This window comes from Macaca fascicularis, chromosome 4 (assembly GCF_037993035.2).
Source record: "Macaca fascicularis isolate 582-1 chromosome 4, T2T-MFA8v1.1".
Taxonomy (NCBI): Eukaryota; Metazoa; Chordata; class Mammalia; order Primates; family Cercopithecidae; genus Macaca; species Macaca fascicularis.
The window spans coordinates 128952959-128979939 of record NC_088378.1 but is presented as its reverse complement, the minus strand read 5'-3'; the positions used below and the strand labels follow the sequence as shown (position 1 = coordinate 128979939).

Below are 26981 nucleotides of genomic sequence, written 5' to 3'. Positions count from 1 at the left end.
TCATTTTTATTTTATTGTACTTACTTTCTATCCCAAGCCTTAAATTTAGCATTCAATAGAGGGAAAGCTCCTGGAAACATTGTCATAACATGTTTACTTTAGAGGGATGAGTTGACAGTTTCTTTACTTCCCTTAAGAGGGACTTCTAATAAGGTAGTGAATGCTTATTACTCTCTTGTGCCACATGGGCGTGACAGCTACAAGTGTCTGAAATAAAGACAAATTAAAATGCAAACCAAACTGGAAATCTCAATTTTTCATGTTGAAGAAACAGTTGCAGTTAGCATGTGTTAGTGAGAACTAATATGAAAAGCTATAGATTTTATTCTTTGGGGAAATATGTGAGCTACTTCTGAAAGACAGTCATAAATTTTTCTTGCTTTTTATATTAAGTGTATATGTTTAATCAGGTTAAAGTGCCTGTAATAGAGCCCAAATCTTTTAGGTAATTGTGAATTTTTCATATAATGGTAGTAAAGTTTTCATTTTTGAGACGGAGTCTCACTCTGTCATCCAGGCTGGAGTGCAGTGGTGCAATCTAGGCTCACTGCAACCTCCGCCTCCTGAGTTCAAGCGATTCTTCTGCCTCAACCTCCCGAGTAGCTGGGATTACAGGCACACACCACCACTCTTGGTTAATTTTTGTATTTTTAGTAGAGATGGGGTTTCACCATGTTGGCCATGCTGGTCTCGAACTCCTGGCCTCAAGTGATCTGCCCACCTTGACCTCCCAAAGTGCTGGGATTACAGGCGTGAGCCACCGTGCCCAGCAGTAGTAAAGATTTTAAAAATGGGGAGCATATGCATGCCTTTCTTGAACCAGACTTTTAAATCTTGTTATTTATAATAACATGTAATAAAGAGTGAAATACTTGCTTGTTTTACTAATATTATTTTTATGTAAAGTGAGTAGTTTTTTGTTGTTGTTGTTTGTTTTTTGAGACAGGATCTCACTCTGTCACCCAGGCTGAAGTGCAGTGGCATGATCATGCCTCACTGAAGCCTCAACCTCTGGGGCTCAGGTGATCCACCTCAGCCTCCTGAGTAGCTGAGACTACCGGCGTGCACCACCATGCCCAGCTAATTTTCTTTTATTTTTAGTAGAGATGGGGTTTTGCCATATTGCCCAAGCTGGTCTCGAACCTCTGAACTCAAATGAGCCACCCGCCTTGGCCTCCCAAAGTGCTGGAATTACAGGCATGAGCCACTGGGCCCAGCCGATTTTTTTTTTTTTCTTAACCAGATGCTGATACTAGCGTCTGAATTTTTGTTGAAGAAATCTGTGAACAAATTTGCTCTCTTGTTACAGTCACTAGACTACATAATTTTTTTAGAAAGCATCCCTTCTAAAGAAATCTTTCATTCTTGTATTAAAATTCTGCAACACTGAAGTTTTACAGGAGTGGGAACATAAAATATAAGAAAAAAACTGGTTTTTAAGTAAAATCTTTCAATATGTTGTAAATTAAAATAGTCTGAAGCACTTAACTTTCTAGGATCATGGAGGTGAATTATTTTGGTCTTATTGCTTAATTTTTTGTTCATAAAGAGTAAATTGAATCCCAGCACCTTTGGGAGGCCGAGGCGGGCGAATCACCTGAGGTCAGGAGTTTGAGACAAGCCTGGCCAACATGGTGAAACCTTGTCTGTACTAAAAATATAAAAATTAGCCAGGTGTGGTGGTGCACGCTTGTAATCCCAGCTACTCAGGAGGTTTAGGCAGGAGAATCACTTGAACCCGGGAGGCAGAGGTTGCAATGAGCTAAGATCGCACCGCTGCACTCCAGTCTGGGCAATAGCGCCAGACTCAAAAAAAGTTGCTTAGGATAATTTGACTCCCTTCATTCTTGTTTTGGTTTGCTGACAACAGGTGAAAAATGAGACATTTAGCTTTGAATGAGGCCAAAAAAGATGTATTTTAACTCAAAGAATAAGATTCTAGTATGCTTGTTGAGGACTCTGCTTTTTCTTCTTTTTTTTAAACTTGTCCTCTTTATAATTACTAAGGATGTGTATGTATATATAAACTTTTGATTGAATCACTCTGAAGGGAGAGAATACTTAAAACCCATAGGATTGTCTCCTAAGAAATGCTGCTGCTTTTTTTTTTTTTGTCCCCTAACCACTTGACCACCAGGGAAGAAATGCTATGGTTTTGAAAGTAATTTGGTCTCTTTCCTACTTGCATAATGTAAACACAACAATGTTAGTAATGTTTGGAAAATAGTGTAGTTTCACCTTAAGTGTGAAAACTCTCACTGTTTTTGGTTATAAGCTTCTATCTAGTCCCTTAACTTATGAACAAAATTTTTACATATTTAATAAAAGTTCTCTGAAAACATGAAATTGACTAGAAAGTTAATATACGTCACCTCATGCATATTTAAAATCTCTCTCTGTATGTTATTTTTAGAAGGAGTGGTCTGAAGAATATACAAGTAAATAAAATAGCTAAAATGAAGACCTTATATTGACTTCTTATAATGTTAGATATCACTTGAACATACTCTTTTTTTTTTTTTTTTTAATAAAAATGTAACTGGAATTTAGGTGATAATCCATAGGTAAACACTGGAGGTTTTTTAAAATTTCAGCTTTTACTTTAGATTTAAGGAACACATGTGCAAGTTTGTTACATGAGTATATTGTACTCAGGTAGTGCGCATAGTACCCAATAGGTAGTTTTACAACTCACTTTCCCCTTCCTCCTCCCCTCCATCTGTGGGTTTTGTTCACGGTTCAGTTAACTGCATTCTAGCAGAAGTGAGTCTTTTTTTTTCCCTTTGAGACAGACTCTTGCTCTGTCGCCCAGGCTGGATCTTGGTTCACTACAACCTCTGCCTCCTGGGTTTAAGCGATTTCTCCTGCCTCAGCCTTTCGAGTAGCTGGGATTACAGGCATGCGCCACCACGCCCGGCTAATTTTTGTATTTTTAGTAGAGATGGGATTTCACCGTGTTGGCCAGACTGGGCTTGAACCCCAGACCTCAGGTGATGCGTTTGGCTTGACCTCCCAAAGTGCTGGGATTACTGGCATAAGCCACTGCACCTGGCTTCTTTTCGTATGTTTTTTAAATACAAAACCTGGGTATCCACACCGAAAAATCTGAAAAGGAAGCAAAGCTAAAATAGGGAAATGGGGAAAATAACAAATTTTGGTGGAGGATGCGGGGGAGATCATTCAGTTATTAAGTTGGTGCCTATGAGATCTAAGTATGATCATGCTTTAAAATTTGTTTTTAGTGGGGAGAGCAAATGGAAAAGGCCTTATAGAGGGAGGTTGATCAGAGAAAGAAGGCGTAGTTGGTACAACAGTCTCTTGTGGATTGACTTATTCATAAGAGACTGGTATATAAACTCGTTTATCAATCATTAAGAAATGTAGTGTATTAGCTATTCATGTTCACAATACATATTGGCTGTTCATGTTCACTGTACACTCTTCCTATGGACAAACTGGCAGAATTCATATCACAATGAGAATGACATTTGAGCAAAGCATTAGGAAGGATGTCAGATGAGCTCAATGGTTCATGTCTTATATAATGATTTCTTGTAATTATTTTCTGGTACTGCCTAGAGAAGGTTGCTTCAAGAGTCATTTTGCAGGGAACGAGGGGGGCTAGTTTCATTTTAATTTTGCTTACACTTAAAAGTAGCATTTAAAAATACTTGGCATTTTAATAGGCTAAATTTCTAACGTATGGTGGTGAGTGTTGTAAACAAAATATTTTAGCATGCTTTTGCCATTATTTTTGTACTTAAAAGAAAGTAGGGTGAATTTGTTCAAATTAGTTTGTTGGTGTTTCAAACCACTTCTTCTTTTTTCTTCTTTTAAAGAAATGGCTCCAAGCAACTGACCTCACTAGAGAAGTGTACCAGCATTTAGCCCACTATGTACCCAAAATCTACTGCAGGGGTCCCAACCCTTTGCCACAGAAGGAAGACATGCTGGCACAGCATGTTTTGTTGGGACCAATGGAATGGTACCTTTGTGGTGAAGATCCTGCATTTGGATTTCCAAAGCTTGAGCAAGCAAACAAACCTTCTCATCTTTGTGGTCGTGTTTTTAAAGTAGGAGAGCCTACATACTCTTGCAGGTAAAATATTTTAATTTTCTTTCTAGGAGGCTCTTGTTTTATTTGACCTCTTTTTTTTCCCCTGAAACCTTAAAATTTTTGTTTAAAAATTATGAAATACCATATCTGCTTAAAAATCCGTATTACAAATACATGCTGTTTAATACATAATTAAAACAAATATTCTTGTAATTATTCTTGATCAAAAAATATTGTCACCAGCATTCTAGAAGCCTACTGTGTGCTTTCTTCCTTCCCCCGTAATTAACTGACATCGTGACTCTTGCAATAATCACTTTCTTGCTTTTCTTGATATTTTTTAGTTAACAGTAATTCTGATGTTCAAATTGCCCTAGGTTTGGCTAGTGAGAGCCCCGTCACTCCAGCTTCTTTGTCTTTTTCACATGCCTTCTTTAGTTTGTGGGTGCTTTTTTCCTTTCTGACACAACAAGATGCTCCCAGCTCACTTTGTACTTGCTCTGACCTATATGTAGAATCAGCCATTTCTTTAAGGATTTTTCTTTCATTTGGGAATGGTAGTTAGAAACCAAGATCTGGGTGCTATACGTACTTACTGCTATTAGGAAGACTATTATTTTTTAAATTTCTTGGTGAAAATTGAGTATACAAGGGTAGAAGATAGAGAATAAAGTGCCTTGTCCTCTTTTTGACTATCCTGTTTTCCAGAATTCATAATTGTTAACATTTTCTCATATATCCTTTCAGAAATTTTCCTTTTTTTTTTTGAGATGGAGCCTCACCCGGTCGCCCAGGCTGGAATGCAATGGTGCAATCTTGGCTCACTGCGACCTCCACCTGCCAGGTTCAAGTGATCCTCCTGCCTCAGCCTCCTGACTAGCTGGGATTACAGGCGCCCACCATCACGCCCAACTAATTTTTGTATTTTTAGTAGAGACGGGGTTTCACCATGTTGGCCAGGCTGGTCTCAAACTCCTGACCTCAGATGATCCACCTCCCTTGGCCTCCCAAAGTGCTGGATCATAGGCGTGAGCCACTGCACCCGGCCTCTTTCAGAAATTTTCTATGTGTATATAGGCCAAGATATATAGCAATTTTGAACCTGCATACATACACACGTAAATACAGATGGGAATATGTTACATATACTGAGCTCAGTTTTCTCTTCTGTATTTAACAATAGCTTAACGTCTTTCCATATCAGCTTATATAGCTAGATAATATTCTTTTGTGTAGATGTGTTGTTGATGGAGACATCATTTAACTTTTTCCTGTAAAATTTAAATTTAATAAGCTAATTTTGGTGAAGGCCTCAGGGTATCTATGGTAGTTTTTCTTTATCAGCGTATTTAGAATATCAGTAGAGAACAGTGGATATATTGAAAAATTATGTTAGACCTAGTTTTTTGTTTGCTGTTACAGAAACCACTTTGAATATTCTGTTGATGTTTGGAGCAGTAGACCTAGTTGAACCTCATGACTTACAGATAGGAAATTGAGACCCCATTGTTCAATAATGTTCTTTGTATTCGTAGGATCTAGTTCCAAATTATTCATTTGTCTATCTTATCTTTTAATCTTCAGTCTGGAACGTTTCCTCAGTTTATCTGTGACTTTCATTATCTTGACACTTTTGAAGATTACAGACCAGTTATTTTGTTAATGTCCCCTCAGTTTGGGTTTGTCTGGTTTTCATAATTAGATTCAAGTTGCATCTGTGACGAGAGTACCACAGATGCCTGTGTTTTAACCCTGTCAGGTGGTATATATGATTTTGATTAGTTCTATAACTGGTGATATTGATCACTTGATTAAAGGAATGTCTGCAAGACTTCTCCACTGTAATGCTACTCTTTTCGCCTATGTGATCAATGAGTATGTTATTGGGAAGTACTTTGAGACTATTAAGTATCCTCTTAATTATCAAACTTTCAATTTATTTATTTATATCAGTATTTGTGGGGTCTCATTATTATGCTCAAATTGTCCTAGATTTGGCCAGTAGGAGCCCCTTCGAGCTATCTTTGTTCTTTTTCATATCTCTATCATCCTTCGAGCTCTTTTTCTTTTCCTTTCCTTTTCCTTTCTTTCCCTTCCCTTTTCCCTTCTATTTTTCCTTTTCTTCCTGGTACAACAAGATGTCCCAGGCACATCTTGAGTTTTCCCCTGCCCCAACCCTGAAATCAACCATTTTGCTAAGGATCCTGGTTCTTTTTAGTGGAAAATGGTGTTGACAAATAAGATGGTATGTGTGCTTGTCGCTGTTGGTGTCATAACTCTCGGGCTGTCTCAGTGGAGCTGTATTTTATACCTATCTGTATAAATGTATTGAAATAGATACTGAAAACCATACATCTGTGGTGATCTCTCCAGTTCTCATCTAAGGTTCTTTCTAGTTTTCTTCCTTTGCATATTTTTAATTTCCTTCTCTGACAAGAGAAAACCTGATTCTCATTTTCCTGTAAGTATTTGCTTATTTAATTATTCTCCTGTATACAGCCATTCTGCTGCTGCCCAATTCTCTATGTAATTGTCCCCCTTTACCCATTTGGATTTTGTGTTCAGTACTGGGCCACAGTGGCCTTTCCCTCCTCTTTTTTTTTTTTTTTTTGAGATGGAGTCTCACCCCATAGCCCAGGCTGGGTTGTAGTGGCATGATCTTGGGTTACTGAAACCTCTGCCTCTCGGGTTCAAGCAATTCTCCTGCCTTAGCCTCCTGAGTAAGTGGGACTACAGGCGCACACTGGCTAATCTGTCTATTTTTAGTAGGGATGGGGTTTCACCACATTGGCCAGGCTGGTCTCGAATTCCTGACCTCAAGTGATCCACCTGCTGCAGCCTCTCAAAGTGCTGGGATTAAAGGCATGAGCCACTGCGCCTGGCCTCCCTCCTGTTTTGATAGGGCACATCCAAAGTAAGTCTTGTTCTAGGATGTATAGTTTTTATTATTTGTAGGGGGTCCCACAAATATCAGAGACACTCTAATCACATGAGTAATGCCAGGGATTTAGAGATTACCTCCCAGGAACCAGATCAGAGACCAGCCAGGTTCTTCATTACATTGTTGTTGAGAAGGTAAGTGAGATCCTTTGTGTGTAGTACGTTACACAATACTTGGCACACAGTAAACTCAGAGTAAATGGCCATACTGGGTGCTGGGGATGAATATCTCATTTTAAAAGTAGGTGTTTCCATGAAACCCAGCGCCCTGGTAAAATGACACGGAGTCTGTTATTTGGAAAGATGAAATATGGTTATTGGAATTCTGGGAAGGTTTCTAAACTAGACCCTTCAGGATAAAGGTGACTGATATCCATAATGTGGAAGGTTTCTTTAATGAGAAAAAAAATGTTATTAAAGGATCTTTTATATATAGTACTTGGGAAAAGGATTTGTGAAGGGCATAGATTAGTTTTGCCATGGGAGTTATTTGTTCATAGTTTCTAAAATTGTATTGGTCACAAATTATTTTTCTGAAGTCTCCATGGTGTCAGAAAAAAGCCATCTCGGTGTTCGTAGGCAGTAAGCTACTTTTTATGTACTCTATTAGGAAAAGAGTGGTCAAACTTATCTCATTATTCATTATTAAATAGAAATGGTTTTAGAGTGTAAAAAATCTTAGTGGGCAAAAATCTTAGTGTTGATTTTTATAATTGTATATTTTGACATTTTTTATAACCATTAAGAAAAATAAAACATGAGTAGAATATGAAATCATACTTTCATGAGTTAGGTTTTTAGCTTAATACTTCTTTTAAGATACAGAGAAGTGAGATTTTGTCCCCTGTTTTTTTTAGTGTAGTTAAATTGAGAACGTTCTTTTTTAACATTTAAAAACGTATTGCATGAATGTTATAGATAACCAGAAGTCAGCATTGGGGGCGGGGGTGGCTTATGCTACCATCAGGAGTGTTTTTGTTTCTAGGTAGTATTTTATGATGCTTTATTAACTATTAAATAATTTTGCTTAGGCCTTTTTTTTTTTTTTTTGCTTTAATGCTGGTTTGTATTGGTATATAATAATTGTATGTATTTATGGGGTATATGTAATATTTTGATACATGCACATAAGGTGTAATGATCAAATCAAGGTAACTAGGATATCCATCACCTTGAACATTTATCATTTCTTTCTGTTGGGATGTTTTAGCTCTGATTCTGTTGGTCATGACACTTGAGATTATGCTAAAAATGATAACACTACAATCACAAAGACTTTAAGTACCAAGGTATATTTATTACTCAGACTGTGTGACCAATTCAGATGAGTGGGGTGATAAGTAGAGGGTTCTGCTCCAGGTAGTTTTTCACACCATCTTATGTTTCCACAAGCTTAGTGTAATGCTTTCAAGGTTCACCACAGCAAGAGCAGAATAGAACTGGCGGATCATGCTCAGTAAATAAATGCTTTGTCTCAGAAATTATGACCTTACCCAAATCTCATTAGGCAAAACTAGTCCTAATGCCTCTGTCCAGCTACAGAACAGGTCGGGAAAGTGTAATTCTCCTAAGTCACAGGGATAGATGAAACTGGGATGTGGATGAGCATTAGAAGTGTCTTTAGCAGTGACTTTTTTACATTCTTTAGGGTTATTTTTCCTCCCTGAGTCATTAGGATAAAATGAAGTAATGTGTATGAAAGCACATAGGTAACTATAGATATGTGTGAGGTTCTTTTAATTGAATGCTCTCCTTCGTATAAATTACTGAGCCATGAGTATATCTCAAGCAGAGGGGTGCAGATAGTTCCAGTTCCTTTTCTGTCTGGAAATAATAAAGCTCTCGTATGGAAGACCTACGTATTTCCATGAAGAGGGGTTGTTCTTTCAGTTTCTTGCTTTTTAGAAAACTTGAAGTCTTTTCTGTACTAAAAATACAAAAATTAGCTGGGCATGGTAACTCATGCCTATAATCCTAGCTACTCAGGAGGCTGAGGCAGGGGAATTGCTTAAACCCAGAAAGCGGAAGTTGCAGTGAGCCGAGATCGTGCCATTGCACTCCAGCCTGGGCAATGAGCAAAACTCCATCTCAAAAAAAAGAAAAAACCACACACACACACACAAACTTGAAGTCTTGATCTCTTGCAGGATTCTATTTTAAAACTAAGTGTTAGACTGTTCTTGCATTGCTATAAAGAAATACCTGAGGCTGGATAATTTATAAAGAAAAGAGGTTTAATTGGCTCACAGTTCTGCAGAGCTGTACAAACATGGCATAAACATTTGCTCAGCTTCGGGTGAGGACCTCAGGAAGCTTACAGTCATGGCTGAAGGGGAAAGGGAAGCAGGCACATCACATGGTGAGAGCATGAACAAGAGATGAGGAGGAGGTGCCACACTTTTGAACAACCAGATCTCACGAAAACTCACTCTTGGGAGAACAGCACCAAGAGGACGGTGCTAAACTGTTCATGAGAAATCCCTCCCATGATTCAGTCACCTCCCCACCAGGCCCCACCTCCAACATTGGGGATTACAATTCAACATGAGATTTAGAGGGGACACATATCCAAACTATATCAAGCTATTTCTTTATAACGTGAATAGTCCAGAGATTGGAATCAGTGTTGTGTTAGTTTTAAAACCATTGGTTATTTCTTTTTTTGAGACAGTTGCACTCTGTCGCCCAGTCTGGAGTACAGTGGTGTGATCGTGACTCACTGCAGCCTCCAACTCCTGGACCCAAATGTTCCTTCCACGTAGCTAGAACTATAGACATGTGCCGCCATGCTTGGCTAACTTTTGTATTTTTGTAGAGACAGAGTTTCCCTATATTGCCCAGGCTGGTCTCAAACTCCTGGACTCAAGGGATTCTCCCACCTTGACCTCCCAAAGTGCTGGGATTATAGGTGTGAACCACTGTACCTGGCCAGCATGTGTGGTACATGCTGAAATTATACTATGTCTATTATACACATGTGAATGAAATTACACTATGTATATTATAATTGTGGCTTACATTTTTTCACTTAACAGTTTGTTTTGGAGATCTGTTCATGTCAATATATATAAGTCTACCTCATTCTTTATAACTGCTGTGTTTTCATAGTTAGGACAGGCCATAGTTTATTTGATTGACCTAATAGTGAAATTAGAAATGGAGATTTCTAGGTGTTTTTTTCTGTAGCAAACAATGCTACAAGGAATACTCTGCACATGTTTGTGTACATCTCTTTGTACATGTTTCAGTAAATACCCAGAGGTAGAATTTTAATTCTGCATGTTATCATGGGGCCTTCAGTATAATGGAATTTCCCTTGTCTACACTGCTGTCTCTGACCTGGGAAAATGACAGGTGGTGAGCAGTAAATATATTCTAGATAATTTAGATTTCTGTAGTTGTCTAAAATGAGCCTTATGTTCTTATTTTGGGAGATTTGTGATTATTCAGTTTGGTGCGGAATGAAATGTAGAAGTACATGGGGATATCATCAGCTTGGCACATAGCTAGCTGCCTTTGCCTAGATGGCAAGAAGTAATAGAACCATGAAGGCTTTGGGGTAATCCATTCAGGTAGGAAACTCAAATTTATATTACTAAAATTTTATCTCTTGGTGCCTATGTGAGTTTTGAGTGTTTTTTCTTAAGGGAAAATTTACATATGTCAAAAGACAAATCTTAATTGTACTTTTTTTTGTTTTGTTTTGTTTGAGACAGAGTCTCATGCTGTTGCCCAGGCTGGAGTGCAGGGGCACAATCTCGGCTCACTGCTGCCTCCACCTGCTGGGTTCAAGCGATTCTCCTGCCTCAGCCTCCTGAGTAGCTTGGACTACAGGTGCATGCCACCACGCCCGGCTAATTTGTTTTGTATTTATAGTAGAGACAGAGTTTCACCATGTTGACCAGGATGGTCTCGATCTCCTTACCTCGTGATCTGCCGGCCTTAGCCTCCCAAAGTGCTGGGATTACAGGCGTGAGCCACTGCACCTGGCCTTAATTGTACATTTTTGACAGCAGTTAACCTTATATAATTTATATACTGTCAAAATAGAGAACTTTACTGTCTCACTAGAAATTTCCCTGTTATTGGCTCCAGCCCCCTAGGTAACCACTATGTTGATATTTTCACCTTAGATTACTTTGGGTGGGTCTAGATTTTTTTTTTTTTTTTTTTTTTTTTTTTTTTTTTGACAGGGTTTTGCTCTGTTGCCCAGGCTGGAGTGCAATGGCATAATCATGGCTCGCTGCAGCCTCAACTTCCCAGATTCAACCTATCCTCCTGCCTCAGCCTCCCAAGTAATTGGGATCACATGTGTCTGTCACTGTGCTGGCAAATTTTTTTTTTTTTGAGACGGAGTCTTGCTTTGTCGCCCAGGCTGGAGTGCAGTGGCATGATCTCAGCTCACTGCAACCTCCGCCTCCTGGGTCAAGCAATTCTCCCACTTCAACCTTCTGAGTAGCTGGGATTACAGGCATGCACCACCATGCCCAGCTAATTTTGGTATTTTTAGTAGAGACCGGGTTTTGCCACGTTGGCCAACCTGGTCTCAAACTCCAGGCGTCAAATTATCTGACCACCTCAGCCTCCCAAAGTGTTGAGATTACAGGCATGAGCCATTGCGCCTGGGCAACCTGGCTAAATTTTTGTAGAGACAAGGTCTCATTTTGCTACCCAGGCTGATCTTGAACTCCTGGGATCAAGTGAGGCGCTCCCCTAAGCCTCCAAAAGTGTTGTGATTACAGCTATGAGCTACCGCGCCCAGCCTGGTTCTAGATCTTATAAAAATGAAATTGTAGTCCTTTTGTGCCTGACTTCTTCTTAGCATAATGTCTGTCAGATTTATCCATGATGTAATGATTATTAGAAGTTGGTTCCATTTTATTGCTGAGTGTATTTCATTGTATAAATGTGCCACAGTTGCTCACAATCTGTTGTTCTGTGGATGAACATTCAAGTTTTTTCTAAGTTTTGGCTATTATGAATAAAACTTCTATGACCTTCTCTTTTTTAAATATACAACACATTAAAATATTAGGCATTGTTATTCTGTACTTAACCACATTTTAATGTGTTTTATATACCAAATAACATAAATCTTGCACTGTTAAAAATCTGCAACTTTTAATGATACATTTTAGGAATGTAAAAAATGTTATTTATATTAAGACACCATAAGATAGGCCTTCTAGACTGTAATAATGCAGTGAATACTCTTACTTAATACATTGGTTTCAGGATATTACTATTTTTATTCAAGTGTTTTTATGGACATATGTTTTAATTTTTCTTGGATAAATTCCTAAGAGTGGAATTTCTGGGTAAAAGGGCAGGTATATGTTGAACTTAGTAAAAACTGCTAAACCTTTTTTCCAAAATGATTTTATCTTCTCCTCTAGTAATGTACGAAAGTTCCTGTTGTTTCATATCCTTACCGATAGGTGATGTTGTCAGACTTTTTTTTTTTTTTAAACAAAACAGGAAGAATGTGTTTAATACAGTATGAAATATTTCTTAATTGCAATTATTGTATTATTCCTTACAGAAAACATACAAAGTCCTTAAAATAATAACCTCATTTAAATTTAAGTTTAAAGCATCGTACTATTCTAATTATCTGCCAGCGTATACTACATAGACTGTTTAATTTGCCATTCTATTTAATGATATCTCATTATAGTTCTTTTTTTCTTTTTAAAATTAAAAAAAAAGTTCAGTGCTCTTTGGGTATCTATAATGATACCCGAATTTTCCTTAAGGACAATTTTCCATGTGCTTATTGCCCATTCATCCAGCTTCTCTTTTGTCCATTTTTGGGTTGTTTATCTTTTCATTATCTTTATTCACTTTTGGAGTTCTTTATGTATTCTGAATACAAGTCCTTCGTCAGACTCATTTTGTGACTATTTTCTCCTAGTCTGTGACTTGTCTATATGGTGGCTTTTGATGACAGAAGTTTTTAATTTTGATGTTGAGTTTACCACTTTATTTTCCATGATTATTGTTCCTGTGTCCAATAAATCTCTGCCTTCTCTCAAATGGCAAAAATAGTCTCTGTGATTTTTTTTTTTTTAAGATAGAGTTTTGCTCCTGTTGCTCAGGCTGGAGTGCAATGGTTCAATCTCGGCGCACTCCAACCTCTGCCTCCCGGGTTCAAGCGATTCTCCTCCCTCAGCCTCCCAAGTAGCTGGGATTACAGGCATGTGCCACCAAGCCTTAGCTAATTTCCTATTTTTCACAGAGGTGGGGTTTCCCCATGTTGGTCAGGCTGGTCTCGAATTCCTAACCTCAGGTGATCCACCCGCCTAAGCCTTCCAAAGTGCTGGGATTATAGGCGTGAGCCACAGTGCCTTTTTTTTTTTCTTTTTTTTTTTTTTTTTTTTCCTGAGGCGAGTCTTGCTCTGTCACCTAGGCTGGAGTACAGTGGCACAATCTCAGCTCATTGCAACCTCCACCTACCAGGTTCAAGCCGTTCTCCTGCCTCAGCCTCCTGAGTTGCTGGGACTACAGGCACACGCCACCACGCCCAGCTAATTTTTTTGTGTTTTTAGTAGAGACAGGTTTTCACCATGTTGGTCAGGCTGGTCTTGAACTCCTGACCTCAAATGATCTGCCCACCTTCGCCTCCCAAAGTGCTGGGATTTGCAGGCATGAGCTACCGTGCCCGGCCTCTCTCTAATTTTTTCATGTAAACTTTGTGATTTTAAACTTTGTCTGGGCCTATGATCTGTCTCAATTTTTTATATGGCTTGAGGTAGATAGAGGTTAAATTTCATTTCTCGACATATGGATATTTAGTTGTTCCAGCATCATTTCTTCCTCTCCCCATTGAATTGCCTTTTTGTTTGCTTGTTTGTTTGTTTTTGTTTTTTCTGATATGGGTTTCCGCTCTTGTTGCCCAGGCTGGAGTGCAGTGGCGCTATCTCTGCTTACCGCAACCTCCGCCTCCCAGGTTCAAGCAGTTCTTCTGCCTCAGCCTCCCAAGTAGCTGGATTATGGGCATGCGCCACCACGCCTGGCTAATTTTGTATTTTTAGTGGAGACGGGGCTTCTCCATGTTAGTCAGGCTGTTCTCGAACTCCCGACCTCAGGTGATCTGCCCGCCTTGGCCTCCCAAAGCGCTGAGATTACAGGCATGAGCCACCTGCGCCTGATCGAATTGCTTTGATATCTTATAAAAAATCACTTAACCATAAAGTGTGGGTCTATTTCTGAACAGTAATCTAATTCTGTATCCATTGATATATCTAATGTCAAAGACATTACTTTGATTATTGCAGCTTTGTAATAAGTCTTGAACCGATTAGTGTAAGTCTTCCATTTTTGTTCCTTTAAAGTTTATTTTGTCTATTTCATGTCCTTTGCATTTTATAAATTTTAAAATTGGTTTGTCACTTTCTGTTTTTAAGAAAGACTGCCAAGATTAAGATTAGGATTGCACTGAATCTATAGATTAGTTTGGAGTAAATTGGCATTTTAACAATACTGAGTTTGCCAAATCCATAAACATTTTATCTCTCTCCATTTATTAAGGTCTTCTTTAATCCCTTTTAGCAAAGTCTTATACTTTGTATATAGAAGTTGTACATGCCTTTTGTTATATTTATTCCTAAGTAATTTATGATATTTTTCCTGAATTTCAGCGTCCATTTATTTTCTGCCGTTATAAAGAAATACAACTGGTTTCTGATATTAACTTTTACCCTGTGACCTTGTTAAATTCACTTACTAGTGCTGGTGTTTTTGTTTTGTTTTTCGTTTCTTAGGATTTTTCTGTATATGTTTTCTATGAATGGAGACAGTTTTACTTTTTCTTTTCTAATCTTTTTGCCTTTCTTGTGCTTCATTGCTCTGGTGAAAGTGGATATTCTTTCCTTGTTCCCAATCTTAGGGAGAAATTCAGTCTTTCACTATGAAGTATGATGTTAAGTATAATTTTCTCATGTAACTTTTATCTCATTGAGGAAGTTCCCTTCTATTCTTAGTTTACTTAGGTTTTTTTTAAAAAAAATCATAAATGACCATTGCATGTTGTTAGGTACCTTTACTGCATCTATTGAGATGATCTTAAATTTTTCTTTTTTATTCCATTAGTCTGGTTGATTGCATTGTTTGATTTTTCACCTTTTTTTATTACTGGATGAATCCAGCTCTATTATCATCAGTTATAACTTTTGTGTATTGCTGGATTCAACTCATTAATGTTGTGTGAAGGATTTTTGTCTCTGTGTTCTATAGAATATACCAATCTGGCATTCTCTTGTAATATGTTTGTCTGGTCTTGGTTGTCAGGGTTATACTGGCCTTGTAAAACAAATTGGGATATATTTCTTCTTCCTTATTTCTGGAAGTATTTATGTAAAATTGGTATGACTTTCTTAAATGTTTAATAGAATGTACCAGTAAAATAAATCATCAAGGCCTAGGGTTTTTTTGCAAGGGAGTATTTGGTAACAATTCAATTTATTTGATATTTATTAGGGCATTTAATAATTTTATTTCATCTTCTGTCAGTTTGGTACTATATATTTTTCAAGGACTATATTTCATATAATGTCAAATTGACATAAAATTTTGCATATTTCCTTTTGCTTTTGATGTCTGTGGTATCTATAATGATGTCTCTTCCATTCCTGATAATAGTAATTTGTATTTTGTCTTTTTAATTAATTTAATTAATATTTTCAAACAATGAGTTTTAAGCTTTGTTATTTTTGTCTTTTATCTATTTTTTTTTAATTTCTACTCTTATTATTCTTCCTTCTATTTAGTATGGATTATATTCTTATATTTTTTGACCCATGGGTTATTTAGAAGTGCATTGCTTAACTTCCATGTATTTGAGACTTTCTTAGATAACATACTGTAGCTTATTTCTAACAAAATTACACATTCTGTAAGGTTTCAGTTTTGAATTTAATTGAAACTTGTTTTATGGGCCCAGCAAGGTGGCTCACACTTGTACTCCTGGCACTTTGGAGGGCTAAATTGTGTGGGTAGCTTGAGCCCAGGAGTTCAAGACCAGCCTGGACAACATGTCGAAACCCCATCTCTACCAAAAAAATACAGAAATTAGCTGGGCATGGTGGAGCACACCTGTAGTCTCAGCTATGTGGGAGGTTGAGTTGAGCCCAGGAGGCAGAGGCCGCAGTGAACTGAGATTGTACCATTCATTGTACTCTAGCCTGGGTAACACAGTCAGACCTTGTCTCAACAAACAAAACTTGAAACTTGTTTTATGGTTTGGCAACATGGTCAGTCTTATTCCATATGCATTTGAAAAGAAGGTATATTTTGCAGTTATTTGATGTAATTGATATGCTTATAATTATTAATGTATTTGTTGATTTAGGTCTACCATTGCTATTTGTTTTCTGTCTTTTTTTTGTTCCTCTGTTCCTAATTGTATGCTGCCTTTTGGGCTAATTAAAATTGTAGCATTTCGTTTTTATTCTTTTTTTGGCTTTTTAGCTGTTCTCTCGCATGTTTTAAAATGGTAATTCTAGGGATTGTAATATGCATCTTTAACTTATCAAAGTCTGTTTTTACAACCTCGTGTAAAATAAATGAACCTTGCATTTATAGTTACATTTATTCCTCTCATCCTTTGTGCTTGTTGTCATGTATATTGCACCTATAAACTTTTTTTTTTTTTTTGGAGACAGAGTCTCACTTTGCCACCCAGGCAGGAGTACAATGGCACAATCTCGGCTCACTGCAACCTCGCCTCCCAGACTCAAGCAATTCTCCTGCCTCAGCCTCCTGAATAGCTGGGATTACAGGCGTCCACCACCACACCTGGCTAATTTTTGTAATTTTAGTAGAGACATGGTTTCACCATGTTGGCCAGGCTGGTCTTGAACTCCTGACCTCAGGTAATCCACCTGCCTCAGCCTCCCAAAGTGCTGGGATTACAGGCATGAGTCACTGTGCATGGCCAAAATGTTATAAACTTTACAATGCAATGTTACAAATTTTGCTGTCTTTTAAAAGACACATTAGTCTTTCAAAGACATTAAGGAAAGACAGGGAAACATACGTATAACCATTAATATTAACACATATATATCTTGTTCCCAGAGATTTTCATTCTTTCCTGGACTAGAGGTTAGGAAGCTTTTTCTGTAAAGATCCAAGTAGAAAATACATTTGCAGTCTTTGTTGCATATTCTTCTTAATTTTTTTTTCTTTCTTTTTTTGAGATGGGGTCTTGCTCTGTCCATTTCCTAGGCTGGAATACAGAGGCATAACCACAGCTTACTACAGCCTTGACCTCACAGGTTCAAGCAATCCTCTCACCTCAGCCTCCCAAGTAGCTGAGAATACAGGTGCATGCCGCCATGCCCGGCTACTTTTTAAATTTTTTGTAGAGATGGGGTCTCACCGTTTTGCCAGGACTGGTCTCGAACTCCTGGACTCAAGCGATCCTCCCGCCTCAGCCTCTCAAAGTTCTGGGATTACAGGCATGAGCCACCAAGCCCAGCTGCCTTCTTTTTTTAAATAGCTGTTTAAACATGTAAAAATCATTCTTATGTTGCAGGTTGAACCAGAGGCTATGGACCATTGTTGTTGACTTTTACTGTGGATACTAATTATTAGTTATCTCAGTTTATGTTTATCTGAAAATGTTTTTGTTGTCTATGGCCATACCACCCTGAATGTGCCCGATCTCATTTGAAAATGTTTTTATTTTGCACTTATTTTTTCTCCCTTTTTTTATTCTGGGAAAAACATACTCTTTCTCTACATTCTCATGCAACACTTCTGACACCAGGTATGTGAGGTTTTTTACTCTAAGGATTTCTCCAACTCTGAATTCTGGCTGGATATCTCACGATTTAATTCAGTTCAACTCTGACTCTGTCTACCTGGTGTTGTCAGATTCCAAAGGCTAAGAGCTCAGTTTCACAAGTCTGCCCCCTACTTTCGACACCAGTTGCAATTAGTGGTCACCTATACTGCTGATTGACTGGCTATGTATTGGGGTCTCCATTAGCTCTTCCTTGGATTGGATTAAGTTGCTAGGATAGCTTACAGATATAAAGGATACAGAAGAACAGCCAGATGGAAGAGACTTAATAGAGCAAGGTGTGGGAGAAAGGGTGAGGAGCTTCCATGCCCTCTCTGGGCATACCACCCTCCTAGAACCTCAGTCCCAGGGTGAAGTTCTAGCAACTTGGAAGTTCATTAAACCTTGTTGAATTTTTATAGGGGCCAGGCATGGTGGCTTATGCCTCTAATCCCAGCACTTTGGAAAACTGAGGTAGGAGAATCACTTGAAGCTACAAGTTTAAGACTAGCCTGGGCAATATGCCAAGATGCTGTCTCTACAAAGGAAAAATAGCCAGGTATAGTGGCTTGAGCCTGTAGTTCCAGCTACTCGGGAGGCTGAAGTGGGAGGATTGCTCAAACCCAGGAGTTTAAGGTTGCAGTGAGCTGTGATCAGGCCACACTGCACTCCAGCCTGGGTGACAGAGCTAGACCCTATCCCAAGAAACAAAACAACAACAACAAAAAAGAGTTTTTGTAATAAAGAGCTTAATCTCCAGCCCCACGCCTCCCCTCTTCCCAGATTTTGGTGGGTGAGTCTGAAAGCTCCAGCCCTCTTGGTCGTGGTCTTTGTGGTAACTGGCCCTATACTGAGGCTGTCTAGGGGTCCTGCGCAAGTCACCTCACAAGCATAAACAAGCATAAATTTCTCGCCATTAAGTGATGTTAGCTGTAGGTTTTTTGTAGATATTTCTTATCAAGTTGAGAAATATTCCTCAATATTCCTCTTCTGCCGAGAGTTTTTATTATGAATGGGCATTGCATTTTGTCAAATCCTTTTTTTTTGTTCCAAAGACAGAGTTAGAGTCGCCCAGGCTGGAGTGCAGTAGTGAGATCATAGCTCACTGCAGCCTTAAACGCCTGGACTTGGGATCCTCCAGCCTCATAGCTGGGACTACAGGTGCACCACCACACCCAGCTAATTTTTATAAAAAATTTTTACAGAGATGGAGTCTTACTTTGTTGCCCCAAGTGGTCTAACTCCTGGCTTCAAGCAATCCTCTCACCTCAGCCTCCCGAAGTGCTGGGATTACAGGTGTGAGCCACTGTACCGACTATCAAATGCTTTTCTGTGTGTAATTTTTCTTCTTTAGCCTGTTAATGTGATAGATTTATATATTTTCAGATGTTGAGCCAGCCTAGCATACATGGGATAAATTCTACTTGGTCATAGTGTAGAATTCTTTTTATACGTTGTTGGATTCAATTTGCTAATACTTTGTTATTTTCATGAAGCAGATTGGTCTGTATTTTTCTTGAATTGTCTGTGTCTGATTTTGACATTAGAGCGATACTGGCCTAATAGAATGAGTTAGGAAGTATTCCCTCTGCTTCTGTCTTCTAGAAGAGATTGCATAGAATTAATGTAATTTCTTCCTTAACCATTTGATAGAATTCACCAGTGAACCCATGCAAACCTAGTGCTTTTGGTTGTGAAGGTTAGTAGTTATTGACTCAATTTCTTTATTAGATATAGGCCTGTTCAGATTGTTTGTACTCATTTTTGAAGGATATTTTTCCTGAATATTTAAGTCTGGATAGACTGTTTTCTGGTTTTTTTCCTTTTCAACATTTTAAAGATCTTGATCCAATGTGTTCTGAACTCCGTTGTTTTGTTGATGTTAGCTGTTACTCGCATATCTTTGTTACCTTGTGTGAAATGTGTTGGTTTTTTCTAGCTGCCTTGAAGATTTTCTTGTTATTTTTTAATATTAGCAGTTTGACTATGATAGGCCTAAATATCTTTTTTGTATTTATTCTCTTGAGGTTTGTTTTTAGCTGATGTCTTCCACCAAATTGGTAAGTTTAGGTTATTATTTCTTCAAATATTTTTTCTGCCTTTGTTCCATTCCTAAGACTCCAGTTACACAGTAGTATACTTGAGTAACTAATTAGTACATGTATTAATATTATATAAAATAATATATGTGTAATATGAATATATTTACATAGAGATAGATACTGCATACTCAAAACATTTTAATAAAAGGGTATATGATTGTAAAAGCTTGGAGATGATGACTTTAGACAAATCACTAAGATCTCGCGGATCCTTGAGTGCTCTAGATGCACTGGCTTTGGCCCTACATACTTTTAATACAGTAGTCAACAATACTATAACTGTACACAGTTGTCTTTTCTGTTAAATGATGGCTAAATGAGGACAAGGCTCTAGCTTTACTTTTCTTTATATGAAAGCAAAAAGACAGTGACTCTCAGATTGATATTTTAACATCCGCAAATATTGTCTATAAGAGGCAAACTAAAATAGAAAGTCATTGAAAGTAGGAAGAGAAACAGTTAAGAAAAAAAATACCAGGCAAATAATATGATACAAAAGAAAATTAAAGTAGCAGTTTTCATATAAAAGACACAAATAGACATTGTATGCTGGTAAAGAGAACAGTAGGTAAAGAAAAAATATCCATAATGAACGTTTATGCACCTAACTGTAGACTGTATACAGCTTTGGTATATATCAAGTGATAACTAGTAGGACTGCAGGGAGAAATGGAAAAATCAACAATTCTAGTTAAAGACTTTTAACACCTTCCTCACAGGAAGTGATAAAGAAGATTAAAAAGCAGAGTGATCTAAGATTTGAACAATAAAATTAATAAACTTGCTATCAAATATCTAGAGAACTCTGCCCCAAGAGAATGTGTATTCTTTCAAGTACAGACAGAACAATTACAAATTAATCTGTATAGTACTGGCATAAGGATAGACATAGATGACTGGAATAGAAAAGAGAATTAGGCCAGGCACGGTGGCCCATACCTGTAATGCCAGCACTTTGGGAGGCCGAGGCAGGCAGGTCACTTGAGGCCAGGAGTTCGAGACCAGCCTGGCCAACATGGCAAAACCTCATCTATACTGAAAACACAAAAATTAGTTGGGCATGGTGGCACACATCTGTAGTCCCAGCTACTCGGGAGACTGACGCAGGAGAATTACTTGAACACGGGAGGCGGAGGCTGCAGTGAGCTGAGATCACATCACTGCACTCCAACCTGGGTGACAGTGAGACTCCGCTCAAAAAAGAAATTTGGAAGCTCTTCCAACCCAATCCTTTTGGATTTTTGTGGAAACTTCATTACATAACCGTGATTGATTACATCGGCCACTGCCGATCAGTTCACCAGTCCCCCGAAGTGGGGGTGGGGCTGAAAGTTTCAACCCTTTAATCATATGCTTGGTTCCCTTGGCAACCAGCTTCCATCCTAAAGCTGTCTTGAAGCTCCCAGCCTTTTAGAACAAAAGATTTGGCCAGGCACAGTGAGATTACAGATACTTGTAATCTCAGCACTTTGGGAGGTTGAGGAAGGATTGCTTGAGCCCAGGAGTTGGAGACCAATCTGGGAACATGGTAAAACCCCATCTCTACAAAAGATACAGAAATGAGCCCAGCATAGTGGCATGTACTTGTACTCCCAGCTACCAGGGAGGCTGAGGTGGGAGGATTGCTTGAGCCCAAGAGGTTGAGGCTGCAATGAGCCATGAGCGTGCCACTGCCCTCCAGCCTGGCTCAATAAAAAGAACAAAAGACTCTTGTGTCACCCAGGGGATTTCTGTGTCTGTAACTAGGGTTAAAGACTAAATTTTAGCACATCTGCTAACACCCTTATCTACAAGAGTTTTAGGAGCCTGGTGTTAGGAACCAGGGGCAGGAACCGACGTAGATTTCTTATTTTACAATCCCCATTTCATTTCATGGAATTGTCTAGATTCTCTTAAGATATGATCTATAAATGTATCTAACTGGTAGTATGAAGAAAGCAAATGAAACAACTCAGGGCACCCCAAGCAACCTTTTGAAACCCTTACTCTTCAGTCAGGATAGCTCATGGGCCATATGTGTTGTGCGAATACCAGAAATAGGAGCCATGTGAGGAGACCTATATCATCCTGTGCAGTGAACCCATAGAATGTTTAATTTCCCTTTTTAGTTAAAATTTAAGTAGAAATGTAAGTTCAAATATTGTCTTCTTATATTTCAGTTGATATTTTTGCCTTTCTAGGAATGCATACATATCACTTTGAAGACTGTTGGTCTCAAATACCTGTTTGGAAGAAGTTATTTGAAATTCCAATATATGAATCTTAAGAATTCATAAATATTTTGAATCTATTCCATATACATCTATGTGTTTTAATGTGTAATGTGATTTCCACAAATCTATGGGAAAACACACCATTACATTAAAATTTACTGTTCTAATAATATGTACACCTCCGTTATGGAGAAGCAGTTCCTTAAACTGCTTTCATTGATCAAAAGATCTGACAGATCTTTGGAAATGATACTTCCTTTTTTAAAACACCAAAAAACTTCACTATTTTCATTCTTTTAGGATGGATTCCAATTTGAAATAATTCTGTTGTGAAATATATAGTTATTTTCTGACACTCTGATTTTTTTTTTTCTTTAACTTTACAGAGACTGTGCAGTTGATCCAACTTGTGTTTTGTGCATGGAGTGCTTTTTGGGAAGTATTCACAGAGATCATCGATATAGGGTTAGTAATGTCCACATAATAACCATGCCCAGTATTGTATTTTATAATAAATATCTTTTCTTTCTTTTCAAAATGCAAAGATTTAACACTAAAATGGGGGGGAGGGGTTTAAACAGTGTGTTTATTTAAATACCACTGGACGTAGGATGGCAGTGTAGAAACAAATTATGAATCCACACTTCTTGGAGCATATGATTTAAAAAAGATAATAGAGATATCAGCTCTTCTGCATTGGTTTTCAACTAGTTTGTTTTTGCTATTTTTTAATGTTTATTAAAGAGGTATCTATTACAATGTAGGAGAAGACCCAACTCCAGCACATAAGACCCACCAGTTTATTATTTTTTCACTGCTGTAATGTTGTCAGTACTTTTCAAAAATCAGGTATGTTTGTTTGCTTTTAAGTCAGGGACACAGATAAATACAGATTATTCCATATCCTGTCCTGGTTCCTCTATTGGAAATTGAAGACAGACCATGGAGATTCAAAGGGTAGGGAACTGCTGTTAGATGGAACTTTTCACCCTAATCGTAAAATAGAATGGTAGAGAAGGCATATTTTAATATTATTCTTAATTCAGGAGCTGTCCTGGGTCAGAACTTTTCCTTCTGTTTGTTTTTATTTACTGTACCCAAGAGTTCATAATAATGAACTAAAACAGCTACAGGGCCGGGCACGGTGGCTTATGCCTATAATCTCAGCACTTTGGGAGGCCAAGGCGGGCGGATCATGAGGTCAGGAGATCAACACCATCCTGGCCAACATGGTGAAACCCCATCTCTACAAAAAATACAAAAATTAGCCAGGCATGGTGGCACATGCCTGTAATCCCAGCTACTCGGGAGGCTGAGGCAGGAGAATCGCTTAAACCTGGGAGGCGGAGATTGCAGTGAGCTGAGATCGTGCCACTGCACTCCAGCCTAGGCAACAGAGCGAGACTCCATCCAAAAATAAAAAATAAAAATAAATAAATAACCAGCTACAAAATTGGGCTATTTACATTCTGGTCTGTTCATCAGTCTCATAAATCAGTAAAAGAGGCCCAGTTTCCTTTAAGCTGTTCTGCCTATGTTTGGTAACTGGAACGAGCACGTGTCATTTTCCAAATGACTCCTACCCACGTTTCTTGGCATATATCTTTGCATTCCCTGGGAATAGTTGTCATTTATGGGGTTACATTAATTATATTGTGATGTATAACACAAATACTTACTTTGGGCAGAATATAAGAGGGCTTATTCTAAAATTTGCTGTATCTAATACCTGTTAGTAAGCCCTTCCTCATACTATCTTAAGAAAAGCAGAATTTCTAGTCCACCAATTATTAATTCTGGTTCTGTGATGCCAGATTTCTCAAATCATTGCCCTTTCTTAAGGAAGTGTGAATAATTCCTGAACCTTGCAGGTGGTAAAGAGTTTTTATTATTAGGCAGTCTACTTTTGTATTTCCTGAGCCCCTATTACCTGTCCTTTCAAAGAGTGGCTATTTAGGGAGTATTAGAGAAGAAAAATTAACTATTTCTATAGTCTTTGTTGGTTAATTTCTCCAAAGCAAATGCAGCACTCTTAGACTCTAGGAGACAACAGCTATAGGAATCTGTATAACCCCCGAGTCTATTGTGTTTATAGCATCACAACCTGTAGCGTAGATACCAGCATTATACCAATTTAACCAAAACCCAGCAGGAAAACCCTTGTGATCCTCATGATTTTCCTAATTAAGGAAGTCATATAGGCAAACATATCCTCTTCTAAATATCTGTAGCTAACATTACAAAGTAGCTTATTTTATTTTGAAATCACTTCGATTAGTTTATAAGCTTATTTAAAATAAACTTTAAAACGTTGAGAGGTTTGGCATTTTATCTAATTTTATGCCTCCAAAGAAATTAAACACTTAAGCAATGGTATTTCTTTAGCACTTGATATTCTTATTTATTATCTGATAGCCCTCAGTAAATATTTATTGACAAGATACTTTACAATTTTTTTCCAAGATGACAACATCAGGAGGTGGAGGTTTCTGTGACTGTGGTGATACTGAAGCTTGGAAAGAGGGTCCTTACTGTCAAAAACATGAACTTAACACCTCTGAAATTGAGGAAGAAGAGGTAAAAGCATTTTCACAAAGTTGTTTTTAACCCAAGTTTGAAATCTTTTTAGAAATAGTGATTAGATGATGTGAGAAATGGATAAGCAAATAGTACTTCCACTATTGACAGTGACTAGTTTACTTTGAAAGTTCTTTGCATTTTGTGGATGCTCTATGGTTGCTAATAGTACACAGTTGAAATTCTAGAAATTTCGTTTAATTCTGATTTTTTATTTGGTTGGGGTTTTGTTTTAAGCATACTTGAAGTTTATTTGAGTACTAATTTATGATTGAGAGGATTGTTTTTCCCATATGTGTAGACCAGTTAACTAAGTTGAGTTTTGTATATCTTTATTATTACGAAGACTTTTGGAGCCAGATAGCTTTCTTTTCTGTTACCGTACATGACAGCCAATCCCAATCATCATCTCCTGGTTTCCATTATCATTGGTTATATGATGGGACCATGTGTGGTGGTGATGGCTCAGTACAAATAATTCCCACTGCTCACTATGTTTTGCAAATTGTTGATCCTGCATTATTTTTCTTTTCTTTTTCTTTTTTTTTTTTTTTGAGACGGAGTCTCACTCTGTCGCCCAGGCTGGAGTGCAGTGGCCGGATCTCAGCTCAGCTCACTGCAAGCTCCGCCTCCCGGGTTCCCGCCATTCTCCTGCCTCAGCCTCCCAAGTAGCTGGGACTACAGGCGCCGCCACCTCGCCTGGCTAGTTTTTTGTATTTTTTAGTAGAGACGGGGTTTCACCGGGTTAGCCAGGATGGTCTCGATCTCCTGACCTCGTGATCCGCCCGTCTCGGCCTCCCAAAGTGCTGGGATTACAGGCTTGAGCCACCGCGCCCGGCCTGTTTTTCTTAAATGGATTTCTAATGGAATAGTAGACTCCCACAAAATAAATGCTTAAATTCCTGTGCTTTTTTTAAACTTCAACACCTTTCCATATATTTCTAATAACACACTTAACTATAATTATACAATGATAAAATCTTTCAATGGTATGCTACAGTAGATTATGTTTTATTATTTTTAATTGACAATAATTGTATGTATTTATGGGTTACAGTGTGTTATTTATGGGGCACAGTGTGATATTTTGATACATATATACAATGTGTAATGATCAAATCAGGGTAATTAGCATATCCATCACCTCAAACATTTAACATTATGTGGTATTGGAAACTTTCACCATCCGCTCTTCTAGCTATTTGAAAATATACAGTAAATTGTTAATTATAGTCATGCTATAGTGCTATAAAACATTAGAACCCATTCTTCCTGTATAGCTTTGTTCTTGTATCCATTAACCAACCTGTGGCAGTCCCTCTTCTGCTACATTTTATGACAATTTGTTGTGTAGTTCGAGATCCTTCTTTCAGATTTTATTATTTCTAAATGGCAGGGGAATAGGTACACCCAAGTACTTCTACCTTGTTAGTAGGCCTGATACAGATTTGGGGCAAGTGGACGTTAATAGTCCTTCCTCGGCCAGGCAGAGTGGCTCACACCTATAATTCCAACACTTTGGGAAGCCAAAGCGGGTGGATCACTTTAACCCCGGAGTTTGAGACCAGCCTGGGCAAATGGCAAAACCCCATCCCTACAAAAAATACAAAAATTAGTTAGGTGTGGTGGCATGCGCCTGTGGTCCCGGCCACTTGGGTTGGGGGTGCTGAAGTGGGATCCGCTTGAGCCATGGGAGGCAGAGGTTGCAGTAAGCCAAGATCATGACCCTGTCTTTAAAAAAAAAAAAAAAAAAAAGTTTTTCCTGGTACCCATACCCTACAGGTCAAATATATTTTATCAGAATGACCAAAGTTTTTGATGTACAAATCAAAATGTTTACAAAATGATTCAGTGCTATGGAAAACATGTTTTGTTTGTGTTTCATTTGCTTTGTGAAAGTGTTCTGTAATTTGCTATAGTAAGATTCCAAAACTATTTGCTATAGTAAGATTCCAGATTTTTCTACTTCTATTGGAGAAGCTCCATTTTTATATAGTTGATTGGAGTTCTGTATGTAGAAATACAGGACAAATAAAGATATATTTGAAAAAAAGAATTTTGCTTTAGAAAAAGGTTAAAAACCACTGGTATAAAACTTTAGGACTGTGGGAGAAAGTGTATATATGTATATCCAAGCCATATATCCAATAAGGATCTAGTATCCAGAGTTTATATCTTACAATTCAACAGTAAAAAGATAACCCAATTTAAAAATGGGCAAAAGACTTGAATAGACATTTTTACAGAGAAGATATTTGAATAATCAACAAACACATGAAAAGATGCTAAACATCATTAGTCATTAG

At 38.0% G+C, this 26981-nt stretch overlaps 1 protein-coding gene across 17 annotated transcripts in view; it reads left to right on the top strand.

Moving 5' to 3' along the window:
* UBR2 (ubiquitin protein ligase E3 component n-recognin 2) overlaps positions 1–26981 on the top strand; it is a 130163-nt gene that overhangs the window by 5737 nt on the left and 97445 nt on the right. For 14 of the 17 annotated variants that reach the window (XR_012433804.1, XR_010586416.1, XR_012433803.1 and 11 more), the window contains exons 2-4: positions 3840–4099; positions 22485–22563; positions 24562–24675. Coding sequence is in view for 8 of the 17 variants with exons in the window: in XM_045390901.3 (XP_045246836.1) it covers positions 3840–4099; positions 22485–22563; positions 24562–24675 (453 nt within the window). In the remaining 9 variants the exon portion in view is untranslated. Of the gene's footprint in view, positions 1–3839; positions 4100–22484; positions 22564–24561; positions 24676–26981 lie in introns of those variants that run through there. The other 3 variants (XM_074038047.1, XM_074038048.1, XM_074038052.1) reach the window with 2 other exon arrangements.